Raw genomic sequence first — 24,874 nt, forward strand, 5'->3', positions numbered from 1 at the left:
GTGGTTATATGTCCTCCCAAAAGCCGGATGTAATTTAAAATTTACACTAAGTCAGTCTACCTGATCTTGTCTAGCTATAACTGTACTTTTCATAGTTACTCTTGCTAAATGAGTGGTACGTGTTTTTCTCCATCACGCCCTGCACTTGGCTTGAGGACTCAAGACCATTTGGTAGAAACAATCCTCCTCTACTCTTTAACCTTCTTGCAGATACATGGGCTGTGGCGGGAATTTCCCAGCCCATGTCTGAGAAGTGGTGAAGCCCAGACGAACAATTAGAAATGTCATCAGTTTCCTGAATGATTTTATGGGAAGTCTTTCTTTGCCTCTTAAAATATGCTTAAATTAGGAAACTTCAGAAGCAATTTACAAACGTTTCTGACAATATACACACACATATATAAACAACATCTTTATTGACAGTGGACCAGTAAGAGCAGTCAAATTTGGTTTTATAGGTAACCCAAAACACTGGAAAAGTGGAACATCAACACTTCCAAGAATCACGTTGGAGTACAAACACATAGATCGAACATTGAGCATAAACAGAACAAATACTGAAATGTAAAGGGTCAGAGTTCTCAGTAAAACTAACTCAGAGCAAATTTCTTAATGCTACTGAAACTGAAAAGATTACAAACTTGAGTCTTTGGAACTGTCAGATCGTTCCTGGTTACGTGGTACTCTGAAGGGAAAAACGTAGACTCCCCAAGGTCTCAGGGAGGCTCTTAGGAAGCAGCACCGGATGGAGGCAAGAGCAGAAAGAGAAGCCCCTTCTCTATGATGAGCTAGATAGTAGGATGGTCACAGTTATTGACTGGTAAACAAGAGGTGTAAGATACATTCATTCTTAAATAATTTCTACTTGATCCATGTTTAGCCACTTACGATATAGACTGAGTTTTTATCTCCCTATTTATCTTGAAATCTAATCCCCTGAGTGATAGTATTAGGAGGAGCGGTCTTTGGAAGGTGAGTAGGTCATGAGGGCTCAATTCTTATAATAGGATTACTGCCCTTATAAAAGAGGCCCCAGAGAGCCCCCTTGCCCTTTTACCAAGAAAAAGATGGTTGTCCCTGAACCAGGAAGGAGACCCTCACTGGACACTGAATGGGCTGAGGCCTTGATCTTGAACTTGCCAGTCTCTAGGACTGTGAGAATGTTTGTAAGCCACTCAGTCTGAGTTATTTTGTTGTAGCAGCCCAAATGGACAGATGCTTCGTTAAAATATGTATATATATGTATATATTTACGAACATATACATATACACATACACATAGAAGCTTTCTACATAATCTATCATGTGCCGGCTCTTTTACATGCATTCTTATCTAATCCTCACCACCTTAGGAGAGAAGAAGGACTTATTCCCGTTTTTACTGATAAAGACACTGAGACTCAGAGGCAGTAGTGTCACATAAAAGCTAAGTGGAGGTGGTAGAATTCAAACCCAACTTTGAAAAGCCCACATGGATCTTACTTTGTTAGTCACATTTTGGCCCCCAAACGATGACTTTATTTTCACTCAAGTGTTGGGCATAATGAGAAATTCAGGTACTTTAGGCTTGTGGGGACATACAATCTCTACGGCAACTACTTGACTCTACCGTTGTAGCACCAAGAAACGTAAATGAATGGGTGCGGTCAAGATCCAACTAAGCCTTGTGTTTAGAGAAACAGGCCAGAAGGCTGGACTTGGTCCATGGGTCCAGGCCATAGTCTGTTCCGTGAACATGGAGTATTGAGGCGGTGAAAAGGATTAAGTGCCTTTCCCTAGTTCCTGTGTCAGCCTCCTACTCTGACCTCTTAGACCTTGAGCCTTCCCTCCACCTTCTCAATGGGTCTTTTGTTCTTTCCCAAACCTCTTTCCAGCCCTTTCAGTCCCATCTCCTATTGTTTTGATTTTCATCGCTGCTGGATTTAACTCCTTCATCCTTATGAATCTTGTTTGCTCTCCACTACCACTTCTTTAAAATCTATTCCTCTACTTTTCCTCAATAATACAACTAAGGTTTACAGAGAAGGGAGTGTAAGAAATAACAAGGATAGGGTGGAGAAGGCAAGAGCACGGACCGGTTGCCGAAATGCTCATAAAGGACAGAAGTTAGGTGAAGAGAGAAGAAATCTGTAACTATTTTCCTTCTACCTTTTCTACAATCTTTTCATACAATAGAGTAACAATAAAAACTGACATTTGCATAGCGTTTGGCTATATATTTATTTGAACTTTTGCTTTTCCAATCCCGCCGCTGGCTTTTGGTCACCCATGTAACATGTCAAGTCATCGTTGTGGTTTCAGGTCTTTTCTACCTTCTTTATGGCTCTGGGATATAGCAAAGACCAAAACACACTTAGGGAGAGCAGTAATAACAAAAAATGTGGATAGATTTAAGAGCCAGAGAAATGGCAACCTCTTCTTCATGGAGGGAAGATGCTTATCCTCCAGTGAGTCACAATTCTCTGAACTATTTTCCGTATCTGACAGGAAGTTGTGTGCTGTGTCTCACAGTTGTTTCAGTGATTCTTCTTGACTGGGACCCTAAATATAGTAACACATTGAACTCATCAACTTCTCAGACCCTTGACACCTGGGGGGCTTTTTCCTCAATGTGACCAAGCATAGATTACAGAAAGCAAAATGATGTAAAGAAATGAAATCTCCAATTGATTATAAAACAAACAAACAACCAAACAAACAAGGATTCCTTCAATGCCAAGGATGAGAAAAGAGGCATTTGACTGAAAACTACAGTTAAGATGTTGACCCATTCTCAACTTCAGGGTAATTCCAAGGAAGTAGGAAAAGATCTACACAGCAGAGGGCTCACAATTCTCTAAACCGATGACCAGCATAATCTTAGGTGAATGTGACTTAAAACCTCCTGTAAATACATTTTATTTACGTGCATCCAATGAGACAGTAGCCTTTGGGGAAAGGAGAGGATCCAAAGCATGTTTCGACTTTTAACCTTTAAGTTTTATAGCTAATGTAAAAGAAATTACCCTCTCTGGAGAAATGACACCACCTGTATATGTGGAGATCTACTTTGGATCCAAAGAGGAACCACTCACTCTGTGTCTTCCTGATGATAAAGATATGGGTCCTCTGCCCAAGTTATCGAATTAAGAATTTCCATTCAGAATGAGAAGCTATAAGAGGGCTTCGATGTGACAAAGAGGGAGGACCCAGATCTTACGATGATTATATTACTATCCACTCACAAGGATTTCTTGAATTTCCATGAAAGAGTATTTGGTAGTGGTGGGGGGTGGGGGATAGGGTCAAAATTTGAGATCCTTGGCTAGAAGCTTTCACACTGATTAAATCAATGGACAGAACGAACCTTCTGTTTATGGCTCAAAACTATGTATTATGCAAGTAAAATCAGATGCGTACACATTGGTCCTTCAGCAGCATTTTATGGGTATTCCACCAAAATGCTCAGGTATTTAACACAGTGATAAAACCAACTTACATCTCTTCACATTCACTAATCTTTCAGAGTTGCTCTTCAGTGTGAATTCTTTGATGTCTGATGAGGGACGAACTGCACTTAAAGCTTTTCCCACATTCGTCACATCTGTAAGGCTTCTCTCCAGTATGAGTTCTCTGGTGTTGAATGAGAGCTGACGAGTGAATGAAGGCTTTCCCACATTCATTACATTTGTATGGTTTCTTTCCAATATGAATTCTTTGATGTTTAGCAAAATTTGAGCTCCGGCTGAAGGTTTTCCCACATTCGTTACACTCATAGGGTTTCTCTCCAGTGTGGATTCTCTGATGCTGAACAAGATGTGTGCTCTGACTGAAGGTTTTTCCACATTCGCTACATTCGTATGGCTTTTCTCCAGTATGAACTCTCTGATGCTTAGTAAGGGATGAGCAATGGCTAAAGGCTTTCCCACATTCCTGACATTTGTAGGGTTTCTCTCCAGTATGAGTTCTTTGATGTTTAATAAGAGCTGATGAATGAATGAAGGCTTTATCACACTCATTGCATTCATACGGCTTCACTCCAGTATGAATCAACTGATGTTGTACAAGATGTGTACTTCGATTAAAACCTTTTCCACACTCATTGCATTCATACGGTCTCTCCCCAATATGAATTCTCTGATGTATTGCAAGGGAGGAGCTTTCTGTGAAGGCCTTCTTGCATTCACTGCATTCAAAGAGAATTCTGGTATGAGTCCTCTGATGTTTAGTTAAATTAGCTCTGTGGCTAAAAGATTTCCCACATTCACTGCAGCTGTAGGGTTTCTCTCCAGTATGGACTCTCTGGTGCCGAATCAGCACTGAATGATAAGTGAAGAGCTCACCGCAATCGTTACATTTATGAGGCTTTTTCTCTTTACAGGTTCTTTGCTTTTTCATTAAGTTTGATTTCGGTTTCAACCTTTTCTCAAGTGTATGGAAGGGATAGGGTCCTTTGGGAACTCTGTCTTGAGTGAGAAGAACAGACTTCTGACTAAAGTTTTTCCAATATACGTCATGCTCATGAGCTCCTTCTTCAGGGAGTGAGTTCACATGGGTGAACATTTCTCTCAAGTGTCTCTCCTGATTTCCTTGCGGACTCTCTACCCAATTTTCACATTCAACAGCTGTTTCTGAGCCGGAGTCACAGACACCATTCCCTGCCAGTCTGTCTATTACTGCAGCTTGGCATGATTCTTCTTTGGAAATATCTTGCGCTGAAGTTGAATCTTTGCCCTCAGGTTTGGCCTCCAGGTCTGAAAGAAATTGGAAATGCAAATTCCCTTTGTTTTCAGTGCTCAACAAAAGGCGATTCTGTAACAGCTAATGAAGATGAAAAGCATGCTTTCAAGGAGTAAGTGGATTTGACTTTTGTAAGGCAATTTGCAAAGAGAAGCAAAAGGAAGGAAACAATTTGCAAGGTATATGTGGAGAAAATGAGTAGACCTTATCCAGGACAGTCAAAAGGGGATACAGATGACCAGAAATACAGAAGAAGGAGAGATGCAGATGAAGCAATACATCACTGGACAAGCAGGTACTGAGCACACTACATCAGCAGAGGGGAGAAATAAATTCTTGTTGAATTATGGACTTCTGTAATAAATACACAGTTATCACTTTAGTGTAGAGGACAGTTATGACTTCTGGGTTTCCAGACATCCGATCCTACTCGTGTCCAAATATGCATCCCATTTCCATTCTAATCTTCCCTCACAATGCTTTTATAATACATCTCTGATCAAAAATCTCCTATGATCGCCCAAAGGTATAGTAGCAAATATATGAAATTATACCTACACAAGACTCCTCATTGTAACACTAATTGAGACAGCAAAAGACTGGTAAATCTTAAATATAAAATCTCTACCTATAAAATAGAGAACTCATTAAACACATTATAATGTAGACATAAAACTGGAACATCTTAACATTCTACTGTAGAGAACTCATTAAATACACTATGGTGTAGACATAAAATGGAGTGCTAGGCAACTTTTTAAAAAATCAGAAAGTCAATAAACTATTTGTAAACAAACAAACAAATAAATAAATAAATAATAAAAATTTAATCCAATGATCAAAAAAAAAGAAAAATCAGAAAGATCTCCATATATAGGTATGAAGTTCTCTCCAGTATACAGTAAACCATTTTTTTAAATGTTTTATTTATTTCTAGGAGAGAGAGAGAGAGACAGTGTGAGCAGGGGAGGGTCAGAGAGAGGAGTCACAGACTGAAACAGGCTCCAGGCTCTGAGCTGGCAGTCAGCACAGAGCCCGACACGGGGCTCGAACCCACTAACCGCGAGATCATGACCTAAGCGAAAGCCGGACGCTTAACCAACTAAGCCACCCAGGCGCCCCAGTAAATAATTTTTTTAAAAACCAGAAGGCTGCAAGCGAGTGTGTATAGTTTATTACTTTTTGTGTAGAAAAAAAAAGGGGGGGGGAGGAGATACAAATATACCTATATATTTGGTTGTATTTTCAAAACTCAAGGACAGATTAATGAAATACTAATTAAAATGGCTGCCTATGAGGAAAGTGTCAGAATAGAGGAGGGCAGGGATGGAAGCTAGAACTGTCTAAATATTGTATTAGAATTTTTATATCTAATATAAAACTACTTTATACAGCTAAAGTAAATTAAAGAGTGTGGTTAAACCAATAGATTGATCAATGAAACAGTAGAGCAATTTCAGAAATAGTCAAGCGTATACGATTAAAACCAATACAAAGGTGGTATTTCAGTCAGTAGATAAAAGATAATTTGTTTTCCAACAAATGGCGCAAGTGATAAGACATTTATAAGAAAATTAAGTTTGGGTGCCTTGGTGGCTCAGGTGGTTTAAGTGTTTGACTTTGGCTCAGGTCATGATCTCACAGCTCATGGGTTTGAGCCCTGCAATGGGCTCTGTGCTGACAGTTCAGAGCCTGAAGCCTTCTTTGGATTCTGTTGTCTCCTTCTCCCTCTGCCCCTCTCCTGCTTGCATGCTCTCTCTCAAAAATAAACATCAAAAAAAGAAGAAAATTAAGTTAGATGGCTCTCATGCTATATAGTCAAATGAATTCTATTCCTTCACCGAGCTTCTCTTCTATCCGAGTATTCAACGGTTATCTACTGAGTATCTACCATACAGTAGGCTCTGTGTTAGGCACTGGGAAAGACACACGCAGTCTGCACAGGAAGGGGTGGAGAATCTAGGCCAACATTCACAAATGCATGTATAAAATGCACCCGTAGTAATTAAGTACTGAGGAATAAGAGGCAAATGACACTATGCAAGAACGTAGAGGGGAAACCTAGGGAGATGAGGGGAGACTTCCTCAAGGAAGTAAATCGTTGAGCTGAAATGAAAGTGGGGTTGGAGTCTGGGTGAGTGTCCCAGGGTGACAAGTACTAAAGCACAGGGGTGAGCATTCCAGGCAGAGGGAATGCTAGGCACAAAAGCCCCAAGGTGAGAGGGACACACAAGGAAAGCACAGCCTTTCAAAGCAAGGACTCTGGAATCAGACTGCATGGACCTAATCCCAGCTCTGTGACCTGGCCCAAGTTATTCGACCTCTCTCCTTCGGTTTCCTTATGTGTAAGATGGACATTAACAGTACCTACTTCATGAAGAATAATGACAATACCTACCTAAAGAAGCACTAAATGAGTATAAACCGCTGAAAACTCTAACACAGCAAGTGCTGATAAGTGTTTGCTAAACACATCAAACAAAACTTGATATAAGGCTGATGGAAGAAAGCAGGTAGGAATCTCAAAGTGTGGTCCGTACACCCCTGGCGGGCCAGAGGTTCCAAACTATTTTCCATCTAATGCGTAGATGTCTTCTGCCTCACTCGTTGTCTCATCACTTACGCTGATGTCGCACAAGTAAACGTGGCGAAAGTGCTCCTGACTTAGTGCAAATCAGGACAATGACAACAAACGTACTGGTGGTTGTATTCCTCCCTGCCGTGTCCTCGCAGTTAAGAAAAAAAAATCCAGGGGCGCCTGGGTGGCTCAGTCGGTTGAACGCCCGGCTTCAGCTCAGGTCATGATCTCACGGTTCATGGGTTCAAGCCCCACGTCGGGCTCTGTGCAGGCTAGCTCAGAGCCTGGAGCCTGTTTTAGATTCTGTATCTCCCTCTCTCTGACCCTCCCTTGCTCACACTGTCTTTCTCTCTCTCTCAGAAATAAATAAACCATTAAGAGAAAATAAAAAAAAAAGAAAAAATACAGTTTCACTTAAAAATGTCTGAGGAAACAGTAAACATTATTAGCTTTATTAAATTTCAGACTTCGAGGATGTGTCTTTTAAAAATTCTGAATTGATGAGACAGGGAATATTCATAAGACAAATCTGTTCGTATCCAAGTATGATGGGTGTCTTGAAGCGAACCACTTGTAACATCATTTGAGCTGTGAGCTGAACTAGCCACAAATTTATCCAAACCACGTAATCCAAGTTGAGTATCTGGCAGGTATGAAGTGAGCCCGTCACTTCAAGGAAAACAATCAAGAGCATTCAATAAAATTTCACCTTTCAGGCAGAAACCAGAATCTTGGAAAACTTGTACCTGTCACTGAGAGTTGGGTCGCTTCTTAATCCTTAAAGACTCTTCTGATAAGGTCAGTGGTAATATTAAAAGTTGTGATTTAATGGGGTGCTTGGGTGGCTCAGTCGGTTAAGGGTCCAACTTCGGCTCAGGTCATAATCTCGTGGTACTTGAGTTCGAGCCCCGTGCTGGGCTCTGTGCTGACAGCTGGGAGCCTGGAGCCTACTAAGGATTCTGTGTTTTCCTCTGTCTCTGCCCCTCCCCCACCCACACTCTGTCTCTCTCAAAAATAAGCATTAAAAAAATTATTTTTAAGTTGTGATTTAAAAAATAGCTGTAGAATGTAATGTGTCAGTACTTAGAAGATCTGCATAACTCAGTGAACCACTACTTTCCAAAAGATCAGTAGATTTTAACAAAAGAATATGAAAACTTGACAGCTCTGATTTCAGATGCCACACTGTATCTCCTCTTTAAGAAATTACCACGTGTCCAGCTTCGGAGTAGTATCAGAACAGCCACACTTCTCTGAAACACCTAAAATACTCCTCTGTTTTTCAACTATGTACTGGAGTGAGGCTGCATTTCTTTCACACAAGTCAAGCAGAACAACATATCACAACAAACTGCATTCAGAAGCAGGAGAATACAGATTTGTAAAAATGTAAAACAATGCATTCTTTTGAATACATCTTTTTTGCAGCAAATAGTTGTGTTCATAAAAATTATATTATCTCCACTGACATGTAATGGGTTTATAATTGTTTTGTTCTTTAAAAAAATTTTTTTTAACGTTTTATTTATTTCTGAGAGAGAGAGAGAGAGAGACAGCGTGAGCTGTTTAAGCTGGCATCTTAAACTTGATGCCAGAGTACCTAAGACCTGCTAAGTTAAGAGTACAAAAACAGGGAGAGCGGGTGTGAGATCAGGTTGGAATGATGACTAAAAGCCAGACTTTACAAGACTTTGTCGACCTCAGGGATTTTGATCGTTATTCTAAGAGCAAGACACTGAAGACACTGAAACACTTTAAGCAAAAGGGGGACCCCATCAGATTTGTATTTTGAAAACCTCGCCCTCACCGTGATATAAAGAATGACGGAAATCTCAGGGTAGTCCAGGCAAACACAAGGGTGATGGAGGGATGCTAAGAATGACAAAATACTAACAATAAAATCAGATCAATGCAGCGATGAACCGGAAAAGGAGAAAGAGGGGTGTGTAGAAACCATTCATAGATTTCTGGCTGGTGCAATTTGATAGGACAGCGAGTGTCATTAAGACAAGGATTGGAAAAGGCTCCTCCCGGGTGGACAGAGAACTTGGCCGTGTATCAGGCAATCGGTTTTATTTTTTTTTTTTTAATGTTTTATTTATTTCTAGGAGAGAGAGAGAGAGAGAGACAGCGTGAGCAGGGGAGGGTCAGAGAGAGAGGGAGTCACAGACTGAAACAGGCTCCAGGCTCTGAGCTGGCAGTCAGCACAGAGCCCGACGCGGGGCTCGAACCCACGAACCGCGAGATCATGACCTAAGCGAAAGTTGGACGCTTAACCAACCAAGCCACCCAGGCGCCCCAGGCAATCTTTTAAATGTGTTGTTCTGAGGCATCTTTAACATAAGCAAATAAAGACATCACATAGTTACACAAATGTTTACAACAGGAGGCCCAAGGAGAGATCTAGGCTGGAAACACAAATTTGAGATTCATCTCGGTAGAGACGGTCATTTGGTTGTGGGAGAAAACAGAGGCTGCCAACAAGTGACCGGTGGGACAAATCTGACCCTCAGACATGTGGTGTTTGGGCCACACTGTTTATACAGATTTTTTAAAAGTTGTATGTGTTTAGTTTGAGAGAGAGAGAGAGAGAATGGAAGGGAGGGGCAGAGAGAGAAGGAAAGAGAGAGACAGAGAGAATCCCAAGCAGGCTCTGTAATGTCAGCATGGAACCCATGCGGGGCTTGAACCCATGAACTGTGAGTTCATGACCTGAGCCAAAATCAAGTCGGATGCTTAACCGACTGAATCACCCAGGCGCCCCGTATGGATTTTTGAGATTAGTTACAACATTTAAAAACAGAGAGACTGTACACAGAAATTCAAATTGTGGGTTTCTCTTCATAAAAGCGAGAAATATACTGAATGACAACCAATTGGAGCCACGATGGCCAAGTATAGCCTGCTGTTATTGTTCTAAATAAAGTTTTATTGGAACACAGCCATTCATTTATGTGACATCTATGACTGCTTTCCCGCACTGCCACGGCTGACTGAGTCACTGCGGCAGAAACCATATGTCTCAGAAAGCCTAAATTCTTTATTCACTAGTCCTTTATATAAGAAAAATGTGCCAGTTCTTGAGCTAATGGAGTAACGGCTATTCCCTTCAGGTAAGGAACGAGTTCTTACAGTCTGTCAGTTCCACCCTGCTCGCTTCCTTCAGGTATGTTCCCTACTGTCCTGTGTACACGCTCAAGCTTATCGTTCCAAGCACAGAGAGGGATGAGAGATTAAAACCAAGCCTTGAGTGATTCATTTAATTGTTCAGAAAAGAAAGCTAAAAAGATACAACCAGAGAAGAGGCCATTCCAAACAGATTAAGGATTTAAAAGAAAAATTAGAGAACAAATATACTAGAACAGAAGCAAATATTTCCTTAATCTTGGAGAGAACTATTTCTTTTGAAGTTTATTATTTCTTTTGAGAGAGAACGAGCAAGCATGGGAGAGGCAGAGAGAGAGGGGGAGAGAGAGGAACTCAGGCAGGCTCCAGACTGTCAGCACAGAGCCTAACACATGCGGATCGAACTCACAAATTGCAAGATCATGACCTGAGTCAAAATCAAGAGCTAGATTGATTTTAAAGTTTTAAAAAATGTTTTTATTTATTTTTGAGAAAGAGAGAAAGAGAGAGACAGAGCATGAGCAGGGGAGGGACAGAGAGAGACGGAGACAAAGAATCTGAAGCAGGCTCTAGGCTCTGAGCTGTCAGCAGAGAGCCCGATGTGGGGTTCGATCTTGTGAATCGTGAGATCATGACCAGAGCTCAAGTCGGACGCTTAACCAACTGAGCCACCCAAGCGCCCTGGAGACAGATATTTCCAAGCACAAGTCAAAAACTGGAAAATTTAGAAGCTTTTAATACATTAAATTTGTACATTAAAAAGCACAGCAGAACTGAAGAACAAAACCTAGAAAAAACATCTGATGAGAAATAAATGCTCATGTATGAAGAGTTCTTGTAGCTCATTTAGAAAATGGCAAGATGTCCCATAAAGAAAGGGAGAAGGGGGGCGCCTGGGTGGCTCAGTCGGTTAAGCGTTCGACTTTCGCCTAGGTCATGATCTTGTGGTTCGTGGGTTCGAGCCCCGCGTCGGGCTCTGTGCTGACTGCCAGCTCAGAGCCTGGAGCCTGTTTCAGTCTGTGACTCCCTCTCTCTCTGACCCTCCCCTGTTCACGCTGTCTCTCTCTCTCTCCTAGAAATAAGTAAAAATATTAGAAAAAAAACGAAAGGGAGAAGGGTTATAAATAAGCAAGTCTCAAGAAATGACAGGCCCACATGGGGGAAAAGATGAATCTATAGTCACAGGGGAAGATTTTAGAACTTTCTGTATTCCAAAGAACAAGATGATTTAAAAAAGAATATTAAGGCAAGATTTCCTTTTAGAGACAAACTATAAAGTAAAATTAAAATAATTACTGTTTTAACTAAAACATGTTACAGCACAGAAAGACAAGTAAAACCAGAGAGCCCAGAAACAGACCTAAGTATATATGGGATGAGACAAATCTGTGACAAAATATAGACTTTTCAATAAATGACGCTGAATTATCAGTTTTAAACATGGAAAAAGATAAAAGTAGTTCCTTATTCGCACAATATGCAAACTCCCCAAGAGTATTTACCTGTAAGATAAAACTTGAACATTTTCAAATAAAGTAGAGATTATCTTCCTGGCATTGGAATAAGGAATACAATTCAGAAAAAGGATAACGTATATTATTAAAAAAAATTTTTTTACATTTATTTATTTAAAAAAAATTTTTTTTTAATGTTTTATTTATTTCCAGGAGAGAGAGAGAGAGAGAGAGACAGCGTGAGCAGGGGAGGGTCAGAGAGAGAAGGAGTCACAGACGGAAACAGGCTCCAGGCTCTGAGCTGGCAGTCAGCACAGAGCCCGACGCGGGGCTCGAACCCACGAACCGCGAGATCATGACCGAAACGAAAGTCGGACGCTTAACCGACTAAGCCACCCAGGCGCCCCTACATTTATTTATTTTTGAGAGACAGAGAGAGACAGATTACAAGTGGGGGAGGGACAAAGAGAGAAGGAGACACAGAATAAGAAGCAGGCTCCAGGTTCCGAGCTGTTAGTACAGAGCCTGATGTGGGGCTCGAACTCACAAAACATGAAATCGTGACCTGAGCTGAAGTTGGATGCTTAACCAACAGAGCCACCCAGGTGCCCCAGCATAATGTATGTTGAAAAAAAAAAAAAAAAAGATAGGGGTACCTGGGCGGGTCAGTTGGTTAAGTGTTCTGACCACTCGATTTTGCCTTAGGTCATGATACCATCGTTTGTGAGTTCGAGCTCTGTGGCTGAGCACGGAGCCTGCTCGGGATTCCCTCTCTCTCTGGCCCCCCTTCCTCTCTCTCAAAATAAATAAAAAAAGATAAATCTGGGGGCGCCTGGGTGGCTTAGTCGGTTAAGCGTCCGACTTTCACTTAGGTCATGATCTCGCAGTTCGTGGGTTTGAGCCCCACATCGGGCTCTGTGCTGACTGCCAGCTCGGAGCCTGGAGCCTGTTTCAGTCTGTGACTCCCTCTCTTCTCTGACCCTCCCCTGCTCGCGCTGTCTCTCTCTCTCTCTCTCCTAGAAATAAATAAAACATTTAAAAAAAAAAAATTAAAAAAAAAAGATAAATCTGTTAACATTAAAATTAAAAAGTTCTGCATGCAATGACACCATAAAATAGAATAATCCACAGATCAAAAGAACCAGTATTTTTTTCCCACTGATTTGTAATGGTACCTGTCATATAAATTAGTATCTAAAATATATAAAGAACTCCAACACATCAAGAAAAAGATGTGAATGGCCCAATTAAAAAAAAAGGGAAAGAATACAAACAGGTAATGTACAAAAGAGGAAGCCTGAATAGCCAATGAAACATCCGAATTTCTAAAACTCATAATGAGAGAAACACAAATTAAAAACCATGAAATTTCATTTCACACCCATCAGCCTAACACGAATTACTGAATATGATAGCATCAACTGTTGGCCCGGATGGGGGTAGGATCCTGGCTGTTCCTAACAAAGCCAAACGTGTGATACTTGAAGATCCAGTAATTCTTATTCTGGTTATATACTGAAACCAACTCTCAAGATGAATGTAAAGAGCAAATAAAAGGATGATCGCTGCAACTCTCTTATCAACAGCAGAGAAACTAAAATAAACTGTTTAGTTCACTTACACAATGAACTTCCTCCACAGCAGTTAAAATAAGCACAATTCATATGTATTAACATAGCTACTATTCAAAATACAATGTGAAGCTTTAAAAAATTGGATTACAAAATAAAAAGTATAACATAATACTATGCATACATAATTTAAAAAAAAATTTTATTTTAGAGAGAGAGCATGAGCGCCAGAGAGGGGCACAGGAAGAGAGAGAGAAAAAACACTCAACAGAGCCTGACACAGGGCTCGATCCCACAACCATGGGGTCGTGACCTGAGCCAAAATCAAGACTGAGACGTTCAACTGACTAAGCCACCAGGCGCCCCTGCAGAAGCGCTTTCTGACACGTGCATACGTGTACACGTGAGTACACACACACACACATTAGAATGATTTACTGCAACTAGTTACTTTTAGGGAGCAAGCAAATAAAAGGACTTTAACTAAATCTATACCATTTTTTATTTCTTCAAAAGATATCACACACCTGTAAGAATGGTTTAAATGAAGCAGACAGACAACATTAAGTGCTGATGGGGACGTGGAGCAACTCATACTCACCCACTCTGCAGTGGGAGGGTAACTGTAACTAAGACCATGACTTTGGAAGCCTATTTGGCGCTATCTACCAAAAGGAAACATGCACTGGCCCCAGGATCCAACACTTCTACCCGCGTATTTATCCAAAAGAAATGCAGATACAGGCATCCCTTGTTTTATTCCATTCCACTCAACTGTCCTTTGCAGGTACTGCATTATTTTATTTTATTTTTTTTTTACAGATGGAAGGTTTGTAGCAACCCTGCATCAAGCAAGCGTATCAACCCCATTTTCCCAACAGCATTTGCCCACTTCGTGCCTCTGCGTCACATTGTGGTCATTCTTGTGGTATTTCAAACTTTTTCATTATTATTGTGTTTGTTATGGCGATCTGTGGTCAGTGATTACGACTTGCTGAAAGCTTGTATGACGGCATTTTAAGACAGTATTTTTAAATTAAGGTATGTGCATTTTTTTTAAAGACATTAACGCTATTGTATACTGTAGCGTAATATAAACAGAGCTTCTGTAAGCAACGGGAAGCTGAAAAATTCATTTGACTTCCTGTATTGCAACACTTGGCTTTACTCTCCAAAGGATGCCTGTATGTGTTCGTCAGAAGAATATACAGGGCAGCCCTCCCCTCTTCATTCAGCCCCCGCCTGGGAACTACCCACATGCCCATCTCAAGAGAACGGATAAGCTGGCAATACCGACACAATGAAAGATGGCACAATAAAGAGAATGAACTACAACTACGTGCAGGAACATGGATGTATTTCACGGTCACGTTCAGGAAGTCAGACATCAGTTTTATTTACAAAACTGTGTAAATAAAGTTTAAGAACAGTTGAAACTAGCCTATGGTGTTAGACCATGGAATAAAGTCAGTGTTGGAAGGAATGAAGGGACGAAGGTGCTTCTGGACTGGTGAGCTTGTTTCTCAATCTGGGTACTAGTTACATGAATGTGTTCATTTGTGAAAATTCAGAGAACTGTACAGTTGGGGTATTTTTATCCTACATTGCAAAATAAAGAACAAAGGCAGCAAAATATTGGCATGTGTTTGACAGTGAACACGTGTGTTACTTTATTTTCTCAACTTGTATATTACTTAAAAAGCTGTATAATTTAAAATAAGATATTTAGAAAAGAAGAGCACGTAGGTATTTCTAATATTCTTTCATAAGCACTGAAAAGCGTCACCTTCACACTGTCCTGTGGCACTACTGTTTCTGTAGACTCGCACGTGTCTGACTCACCTGAACAGCTGCTTTTGGGAGCTTTTCTCTCAAGCATCAGAGGTTCTTTCCCGTTCTCCAAACTGTAGTTCTCAGGCTTGGAAACTGGAAGCCCTGCTCATTTAAAACAAACAAACAAACAAAGAAAATAACAACAACAAGAAACAGAACTTAACTATTTGTGATGGGCACAAAGGTCTATTCTAAAAAAAAGGGTTTTTTTGGGGCGCCTGGGTGGCTTAGTCGGTTAAGCGTCCGACTTTCGCTTGGGTCATGATCTCGCGGTTCGTGGGTTCAAGCCCCGCGTCGGGCTCTGTGCTGACTGCCAGCTCAGAGCCTGAAGCCTGTTTCAGTCTGTGACTCCCTCTCTCTCTGACCCTCCCCTGCTCACGCTGTCTCTCTCTCTCTCTCCTAGAAATAAATAAAAATATTAAAAAAAAAAAAAGAGTTTTTTAAAATGTTTTATTTATTTCTGAGAGACAGAGACAGCATGAGCAGGGGAGGGTCAGAGAGAGAGGGAGACACAGAATCTGAAACAGGCTCCAGGCTCTGAGCTGTCAGCACAGAGCCCGATGAGGGGCTGGAACCCACGAACCGTGAGATCATTACCTGAGCCAAAGTCGGACGCTTAACCGACTGAGCCACCCAGGTGCCCCTCAAAGGTCTATTCTAGAACACAGTCCCATGATCTACAAAGGCTAGAGGAGACCGGATATTATGGGGAGCCGGAAATAAGGGAGGATGGATCTCTGAGTGGAGCTCCAAATATCTACAGCCAAGTCTGGGTCTGGCAAGGAGTGTATCTGCCTTGGAAACGCCAAATGTTTCTGCCTGTCAAAAAGAAGAGACTCTCTCAGGGCACCTGGCTGGCTCAAGTCGGTAGAGCACGTGACTCCTGATCTCCGGGTCATGAGTTCAAGCCCCACATTGGGTGTAGAGCTTACTTAAAAAAATAAGACAATTTGTCTTTATTTCCCTGTTGAGGAAGTTCAAGAGTCCTTAACTTAGGGAGGTAGAGAAAGTGGGATGTCAGGGGAAGTAGAGAAAGTGGGATGTCAGGGGCAGCACAGAAAGTTGTGCCCCGTGGTGACTAGAGTTTTTGTCTCGGTTCTAATGGTTTTCACCTTTCTTCCTTCTTCATTTACCAGAACCCACCTTCTTAGGGAATTTATTACATAAGCACAAAATTCAAGGTAGGAAGTATTAAATTAGAAAATGATGGCCACAAACTAAGGGTACAAATATAACTTCTAAATGTTTATGTGTAAATATCACTGGGGAAAGACACCATAGTTCCGTCTACCCCCGAATGAACACATACATGTGCGTGTACCTGCTTGCACATGCCCACACCCACACACCCCCCACGGAGGTGAGCACAAGCTCTACACTGGCCACAGAGAATTCTCTCTCTCTAAACGAAAGCATTATGCCACCTTAGAGCTGCCAATGGCCATCTTTGCCACATGGGGAGATCCTAAGAATGAAGCTAACACAGGGAAAGCCAGGCCATGTGATTAAAAAAATAAAGGAGATTTCTGATAATGTATATGATTCCCTAAATCAAGATTCTTATCCCCTTTAAGCTACTGTGAAATAGTGTCATTCGAATCCAACGAATTTTGAGATAAGACAGGCACAGACATTTCCCCAACAGCCTAAGGCAGAAACAGGGCCCAAAGGGATCAATATTTTATGATTTCTGAATGCAAAAGCGAAGGCTTTGTTAGGCTATTTCACTTTCAGTAAAGTAACGATGTCCCCGTAAGCAGCAGATTCGAGTCACAGTGAGAGCCCATCCTTACAGAGCGACACCAGGTTCCGGTAGTTCTCCAGCATCACCTCCCTCTGTGCAGGATCCAGGTTCCCCCACTCCTCTGGGGTAAAGTCCATGGCCACATCCTTGAATGTCACTGATGCCTAAGACACAAACATACTTTTGTTCACCGCCTTTCACTCAACAGGCTCAATTTCACCCCCCAATTTCCGCTGGCCCTAGAGTAGATATGTAAAAATACATGCACGAGGGGAAATGGTTGTGATAAATGACAAGCCTTGTCGTGTATTCAGATTCGGAATACTCCAAAGTCACCGGGTATCGATTATGTCCCGGATTCATTATGAGACCCAAAAGAAGTTAAGACCATGGTTTTTCCATTGAAACTATAGTTTTTCTGAGGAATAAAGGGTTCAGACATGAACCAATGAGTCAACAGTGCAATTTGGCAAAGTAAACAAAAAACAGCAGAGGAAAAATTACGCAGGTCTGCATCATTCTCCTTGTGAGTCCTCAATAAAAACTTAAAGGATCAATTTAGCCAATCAGAAGATGAATTGAAATGCAGAACTTGGAAAGGAAGAAGTTATGGAATGAAAAGATTGGCGGCGGGCACCAAATCCAGGTAGGCATGGAATACAAGGCAAAAAGCACTAAATTGGAAACTAACAGCAACAAATTAATTCAAGGTACAGATATAACTTATAAATGTTCATGTGTAATTATCATGGGATTAAATTTATGTAACACAAAATACATAAAAGCTGTAACAAATTATAAAAAATGAGATAAATGTTAACTTTCGGAGAATCTGAATGGAGAGTATATGAAAACTCTTTTTACAACATTTTATTAAGTCTAAGATTATTTCAAAACAGCGTTTCCAAAGTGGAAATAACCAGAGATTTAAATAACAAGAATAAAAAAATAACAGGAATCATCTTTGAAAAATAACACAAACTATAAAAATCATTAAGTAGCCACTAAGTAGACAAGATATTATGAATAAAAAATAGCCTTGATCCTATAATCTGCATATCTATAGCTGAAATGACACTCAATAGGAATTAATTTCCAGACCATTAGAAGAAAAAAAACTGAACAAAAATGCAATCTATTGCACAAAAGACAAGAAACAATGCAAAAGAAATAAAGCACAGCAAAGAGAATTATAAAAATCACGTGGTAAGAAAAATTTGAAACATAACAAGTAATTAATATGAATTCATTTACCTCCTAAAAAGGTTTTTGTTTATTTACTTATTTTTTTAATATTTTATTTATTTCTAGGAGAGAGAGACAAAGACAGCGTGAGCGGGGGATGGTCAGAGAGAGAGGGAGTCACAGACTCTGAAACAGGCTCCAGGCTCTGAGCTGGCAGTCAGCACAGAGGCCGACGCGGGGCTCGAATCCATGAACCGCAAGATCATGACCTAAGCGAAAGTCGGACGCTTAACCAACTAAGCCACCCAGGCGCCCCAAGGCTTTTAGTTTTTAATTAAAAAATTTTTTTTAGCATTTATTTATTATTGAGAGACAGAGACAGAGTGGGAGCAGGGGAGGAGCAGAAAGGGGGAGACACAGAACCTGAAGCAGGCTCCAGGCTCTGAGCTGTCAGCACAGAGCCCCATGGGGGGCTTGAACTCATAAACCACGAGATCATGACCTGACCCAAAGACGCTTAACTGACTGAGCCACTCAGGCTCTTTTTTTTTTTCTTTCTTTTTTTTTTTTTTAAGCCACATCCTATTTACAGAAAGGACACTCAAAAAAAAATCCCAAAGTTGGGATGAGATGGAAGTGAAAGGAAATATACAACACACTGTTATCCTCAGTAGGGAGAGGTGGGGGACTGAATCTGGGGAGGTAATATTATCTTTATCTTTATATATGTCTGTGCTGTTCACCTGGTTACAGGGAGCAAGAATTTGAACTTTAGTATTTTTATTTATTTAAAAAAAATTTTTTTTTCCAGTGTTTTATTTATTTCTAGGAGAGAGAGACAGCGTGAGCAGGGAAGGGTCAGAGAGAGAGGGAGACACAGAATCTGAAACAGGCTCCAGACTCTGAGCTAGCTGAGAGCACAGAGCCCGATGCGGGGCTCGAACCCACGAACCGTGAGATCATGACCTAAGCGAAAGTCAGACGCTTAACCAACTAAGCCACCCAGGCGCCCCAACTTTAGTATTTTTAATAATCTAATATGTTAAAGATAAAAAATAGCCCAGGAAAATTCTAGTAAGAAAGATAGCCACAAAGTTAGCATTAAACAAGATCTCATGCATTGCAAGAGACAGCTTTTTAAAAATTTCCATGAAAGGTTTAATCCACCGGAAGCTGTAACAGTCCTGAATCCATTATCAAAGTGTTGAAATATATAAAGCATTCACCCTTCCTCTGGTACCTATACCCTGATTTTCCTCTGGCCCCTAGGCTTGCCTACTTTCAATATAGTTCAGATGGTACTAACTCCATACCTGACTCATGGGTGGGACGTGTGTTTATACTCTATTCCCTAGGTCTGACCAATTAGAAAATTACCACCATATCTGCCCAATAAGGATGCCAGAATGCGCTTAATGCCCATTAAAGAGTTAATTCCAGGACTTGGGCTGGAAGGAGTGGGAGAGAAAATTCCTTTTTTTCTCTGGTCTTCAATGTGGGAAGACGTAAGCTTACCTATGTTAGGAGCCAGCATTAGGGAAAAAAAAGCCTGCTTGACAGCTATACCCAATAAGAGGAAGAAAAAAGGTCAGTGAAATGGATAGAGTAGGTTCTAATAATACGGTTTGGATTCTATTTCTACCACACTTGGATGTTCCACTTACGGTAGTCAAGAACTCTTTCTGCTGAAGCCAATTTGAGTTTTCATGAGCTGCAACTTAAATATTCTTCACTAAAACAGGCTTTGGAGAAACCAACGGAGACAAGCGAGTATATAAGGATGCCGAGAAGGGGTGCCTGGCTGGCTCAAAAAGTTAAGAGACTAACAATACACTGTTTGCCCACATCGTCCAACCACCACTCAAATTCAACAATTCTTAATATTTTCCCTTGGGAAGGGGGGCGGATTGGAAAGTAAGCTGTAGACATAACACTTCACCTCTAAAACACTTCAGCATTCACCAGTTTGGAGGGCTGGATTCTAACTCATTAAATTAAGCCTTACGGGGGTGCCTGGGTGGCTCCGACCGATGAGCAACCGACTCCGACTCAGGTCATGATCTCCCGGTTTGTGGCCCGCGTGGGGGCTTTGTGCTGACAGCTCGGAGCCTGGAGCCTGCTTCAGATTTTGTCTCCCTCTCTCTCTGCCCCTCCCTCCTTCCTCTCTCTCAAATATAAATAAACATTTAAAAATAAAATAAGCTTCCTAAGTTACCAAGCACAGAAATGAGCATAAATGGTCAAAAGAAGGGCAACGTTCCTTCTATGCCTGTTGAATGACAATAAATACTACACAGGGAATGTACTATGGGTAAATAGAAAACATTTTCTACTGAGTGCATTAGATACCCAAGCAGTCTCTTAGAACTGGAACCTAGCTCTCTATACGAGTTCTAGGAGACAACGAAAGTCCACACTAAAAACAAAGGAGTACATCTGTACTGAGAAATGAAGTGGCATTTTCAATAATCAGTAGGGACTTCCACTTACCTGGGATCTAGCTGTGAGGCGCAAAGCTGCCACTTCCCCCTCTTCTGTGCTCTGCCCTTCGGAAAGGGGAGAATCCTGGGTAGACAGGGCTAAGGGCAAGAAAGTAACGATGGGGCCTACATCCATCTTGAGGCTCAGATTTGCAAGTCTAAAATCCTCCCCCGCCCCCAAACTAATGACCCTCCCTGCAAAGATCTAACAAAAGAGAGCCCCAAGCAACCCAGGATCCCAGCATCATGGGGAATGTCCGGAAGTACTGCCACAATTATAACACATTCTGGAAGATGGCACTCTCTGATCTAGAAATTAAAATAACTCCGTTTGATCCCCGAGCTGAACGTCCCTATCAGAAAAACAGGCTCAACGGTTTTCAAAAAACATCCTGCCAAGTTTCTTTACAACCGTAGGCTGCTGTGTCCCATCTCCAAATAATTATCATTAGTTGAGTCTGCGGTGCGATCTAGAAATCTAACAAGCACCCGGGATCTAACTCTTATGTAGGAGGCCAAACTTCAACAAAGGCTGCGTGAGCAGTACTGGAAGTCAGTCACAGATTTCCAGGCCTGTTTTCTCCTGTGTAACACAAAAATCATTTGCTTATTGAAATCATAGGGCTGTTGTCCAGACAAAAAGGCATAAAAGGTGTGGAAGATACTTTTGCCAAGCAAAAAGCTACATTCTCAGACCGATGATTGAAGCGAGGATGGCATAATCATCTGGGAGGAAGAAAGTGGGAGAAAAAGTCATCGAGGCTATGCTCACAACTCAGAAGCTAACATTCCGCTCGGACTTTGAGGGTGGCTTTGAAGGGTCCATTGGGCGCCCAGTTGGAGATGAAAGGGGGATGGATCCCACACCAAGCTCTCCATGCTCACTCGAGGAGCCCATCCGTCCCCCCAGACAAAGGAGACGGACAGCACTCTCCACCAAGGGCCACCTCCTGCGAGGCAACCGATTTCCCTTCAGGAGGAAGGAATCTGGCCCTTGCACAACACAAGTTCAATACTTCTGCAACTCTCACCTCTCTTCGCGTGCACATCGGTCTCCATGATCACCACCTGCTCCCGGTTCCGACTATTCCGATGTCCCCCCGCCAGTTCAGACTCCTCCGGGCCGAACAGTGAGAAGCCCCCGCGGCCTCGGCGGCCTCCCCCCTGCCTTCCCTCGGGGGGCTGCGCTGAACGGCTTCGATCAGGTCGGGTCGGGGTTCTTCCTCACTCCGGAGCCTGGCTCGGTCCTGCGAGGCTGGAACCTGGAAACCCGGGGACAGCATCCCTGAGGCTGGGTGCCAGGCGCCTGTCCCTGCGGCTGGCAGCCGTCCCTGGGGGCACCGAGCGGCCGCACGGGACCTGTAGAGGCAGCAGGCGCGCAGACAAACCCCGCAGCGCTCCGGGCGCTCCCCGAAGCCCCGCGACTGCCCCGCGCCCCGCCCGTCGCGCCCCCGCCCGCACCGCGCTCGCAGCCGCGTCCCGGGGAGGCGGCACCGCGGGAGGGACTCGGGCCGGAGCGCGGAGGGATGGGGCTCGTGGTCCTCCCTCGAGGCCCCTTCCACAAACGCGCACTCCAGCCCCGACTCGGCGGGAACGGATGCCCCAGGGGCCACCACCTCGGCTGCGCGGAGAAGAGCGGCACGGCAGCGTCCAACTCACCTCCCATCCCGGGCCTGACAAAGGCTACGAACTTCTTGGGCCAGCTCGGAGTCGCGCATGCGTAAGAAGGAGCGGGGCAAGGCTGGCAGGCCTCAGCCAGCCCCGGAACTACGAATCCCAGAAGCCCCTGGGCGTTGCCGGACTCCCGTTTCTCAGCAGGTGGGAGCACACGTGGCGCGGTTGGGAGACTCGAAGGAGCTGTGGTCTCCTTCCCTCTCGCGAGAGTATCGGGCCGCGTCGCTTGTGTCGGATTCCCCGGAGGGAGAGCGCGAACGCCAGAGAGACGGAACCGAGTCCGCCTGTACCTCTCGCTTTGTCTCTTCGTGGGGCTGCAGCGCAGCGCTTGGGGCTGCTGAGGAATTCAACGCTAATGCCTCAACTCTCATATGACTTGACCGCATATGGCTTCTCCATGTTTTTGTCTTCCCCAAACTCCTCTCTTCCCTTCTGTATTTTGGGGAACAGCGGGTTGTATACCCAAACATGATCGTGCATCCATAGACGACTTGTAATACAGAGAATTAACTTGTGTGAGATAGGTGAGTTGAAGAGACTCAGCCAGTTTCAACACACTGGAGCGACAGATTCTTTGCAGCCGTGACAGCTTAAATTTATCAAAAGAGGTTGTTTGCTCAAAGGAGCATGCCTTTGATTGTATTCTTTCACTAACCTACCCTCCCCCCCCAAACTCTAAAACGTCTAAACTGCCCTTCCTCTTCTCGGTGGATGATTTTTTTTTTTTAATGTTTTTTATTTATTTCTAGGAGAGAGAAAGACAGCGTGAGCAGGGGAGGGTCAGAGAGAGAGGGAGACACAGACTCTGAAACAGGCTCCAGGGTCTGAGCTGGCAGTCAGCACAGAGCCCGACGCGGGGCTCGAACCCACGAACCGCGAGATCATGACCTAAGCGANAACAGGCTCCAGGGTCTGAGCTGGCAGTCAGCACAGAGCCCGACGCGGGGCTCGAACCCACGAACCGCGAGATCATGACCTAAGCGAAAGTCGGACGCTTAACCGACTAAGCCACCCAGGCGCCCCTCTCGGTGGATGATTTTCACCGCCCACAAACCCCTTTGCAAAAGCCAGAACCTGAATATCCTCAACTCATCTTTTTCACGGTCTATCTCCCAAGTCCCTACCTCAAGTTTTCTTTCCCACCAGTGTGTTCTCCACACTTTCTGCTCCGTGACCATTCTAAAGCAAGACTATAACGTGACTTTACTGCTAAAATCTTTTGAAGTGGCTTTCAAAAACTCTGGGGGAAAATGATGTCCCCACCAGAAAGCTCCCCTTCTCTGGCTCCCGTTATGTGATGTAGCTCCCATTATTCACACTCTTGTGTAATCCTGTCTTGAGTGTGGGTAGGACCTGTGACCCACTGTTAAACAATTGAACCCAACAAAGGTGACATGATTCTAATGCTTCTTGCTAGGAGACTGTGCTGGCTTTGATGTAGCAAGGGTTGATGTTGGGGGGACCCACATGACAAGGAACTGTGGATGGCCAGCAAGGACCCAAACCCTGTCAACAACCCCCTGATGCTTGGAAGTGGATCATTTCTGGGAGAGTCTTTACCTGAGAATCCAGCCCTGGCTGACACCTTAATAGCTAGCTGCAGAGGACCCAGTTAAACTGTGCTCAGACCTCACCCACAGACACTATGAGATAGTAAATATATGCTGTTTTGAGCCACTAAGTGTATAGTAACATTGTCATCCAAAGAAAAGGTAACTAATACAGCATCCTAATCTAAACGGCTGGCTCCTTTCCCCAAACCCAACCTGGGTATCCTGTGGAAGGAGGGAGGTTGTTGGATTGAGAAGCTATTGAAAAATTGATTGGAAACCCTCTGGAAGACTAATGGCTACAGTTGATTCTAGGGTATGTGTGTGTTGGGGGGTGGGGATGGAATGGCGGCAGCAGTGGAAGACAGATGCCACAGGGAGACTGCAGGTAGGTGCTATAGGGAGTGGGGCTGCTTTTTAGTTTTCCTGCTTCTTTCCATCTACTCTCATGTTGAGCTGGGTAATTACATTGCACAGGGTAGCCTTAGAGCTGGGCTGGGCGGAGAGTGGATACTGATAGATGCAAGCATATTCACCTCAAAGGATTTTATTCAGCATTCTCCCACCCCAACACACACACATGTGCGCGCGCGCGCACACACACACACACACACACACACACACACACACACACACAGTGAGCCAGGTGATTATTGCAAAAAAAAGAGGTAGAGATAGAGAGGTTCTCTGATGGATAAGATAATCTGGCAGGAAGAGGGTGGTATGTGGCAAGTATTATCACCCAAATGTTAATGCAGTAGATTCTCTGCTTTAAAAATAAGTCAAATCCCCTTAAGTGCCCCCTTGCCCTATCCACATACAAACATATTATCTACAGTTGTGCCCTTCCTGGTGAGTTGAAGAAGATAAAGAAAACACTCCAGGGCTTGGTTCCCTTCCCTCCCTATCATTACTGGCTTGTAACCTGGACCTGGAGAGTATGGGCCCACAGGGGGAAAA

At 43.1% G+C, this 24,874-nt stretch overlaps 1 protein-coding gene across 1 annotated transcript; it reads right to left on the reverse strand.

The window, feature by feature from the left end:
• Positions 1-399: 399 nt before the first annotated feature.
• On the reverse strand, positions 400-21,895 carry ZNF286A (zinc finger protein 286A). The gene is made up of 5 exons (XM_039227399.1): positions 21,722-21,895; positions 20,701-20,789; positions 17,075-17,189; positions 15,291-15,383; positions 400-4,733 (listed from the first exon to the last, which is right to left on the reverse strand). Exons 1-5 carry the CDS (start codon positions 21,747-21,749, stop codon positions 3,502-3,504), a joined length of 1,557 nt encoding a protein of 518 aa, XP_039083330.1. The 5' UTR covers positions 21,750-21,895; the 3' UTR covers positions 400-3,501.
• Positions 21,896-24,874: the final 2,979 nt, after the last annotated feature.

Source organism: Hyaena hyaena, unplaced genomic scaffold (assembly GCF_003009895.1).
Source record: "Hyaena hyaena isolate Hyena2069 unplaced genomic scaffold, ASM300989v1 scaffold_27, whole genome shotgun sequence".
Lineage (NCBI taxonomy): Eukaryota > Metazoa > Chordata > Mammalia > Carnivora > Hyaenidae > Hyaena > Hyaena hyaena.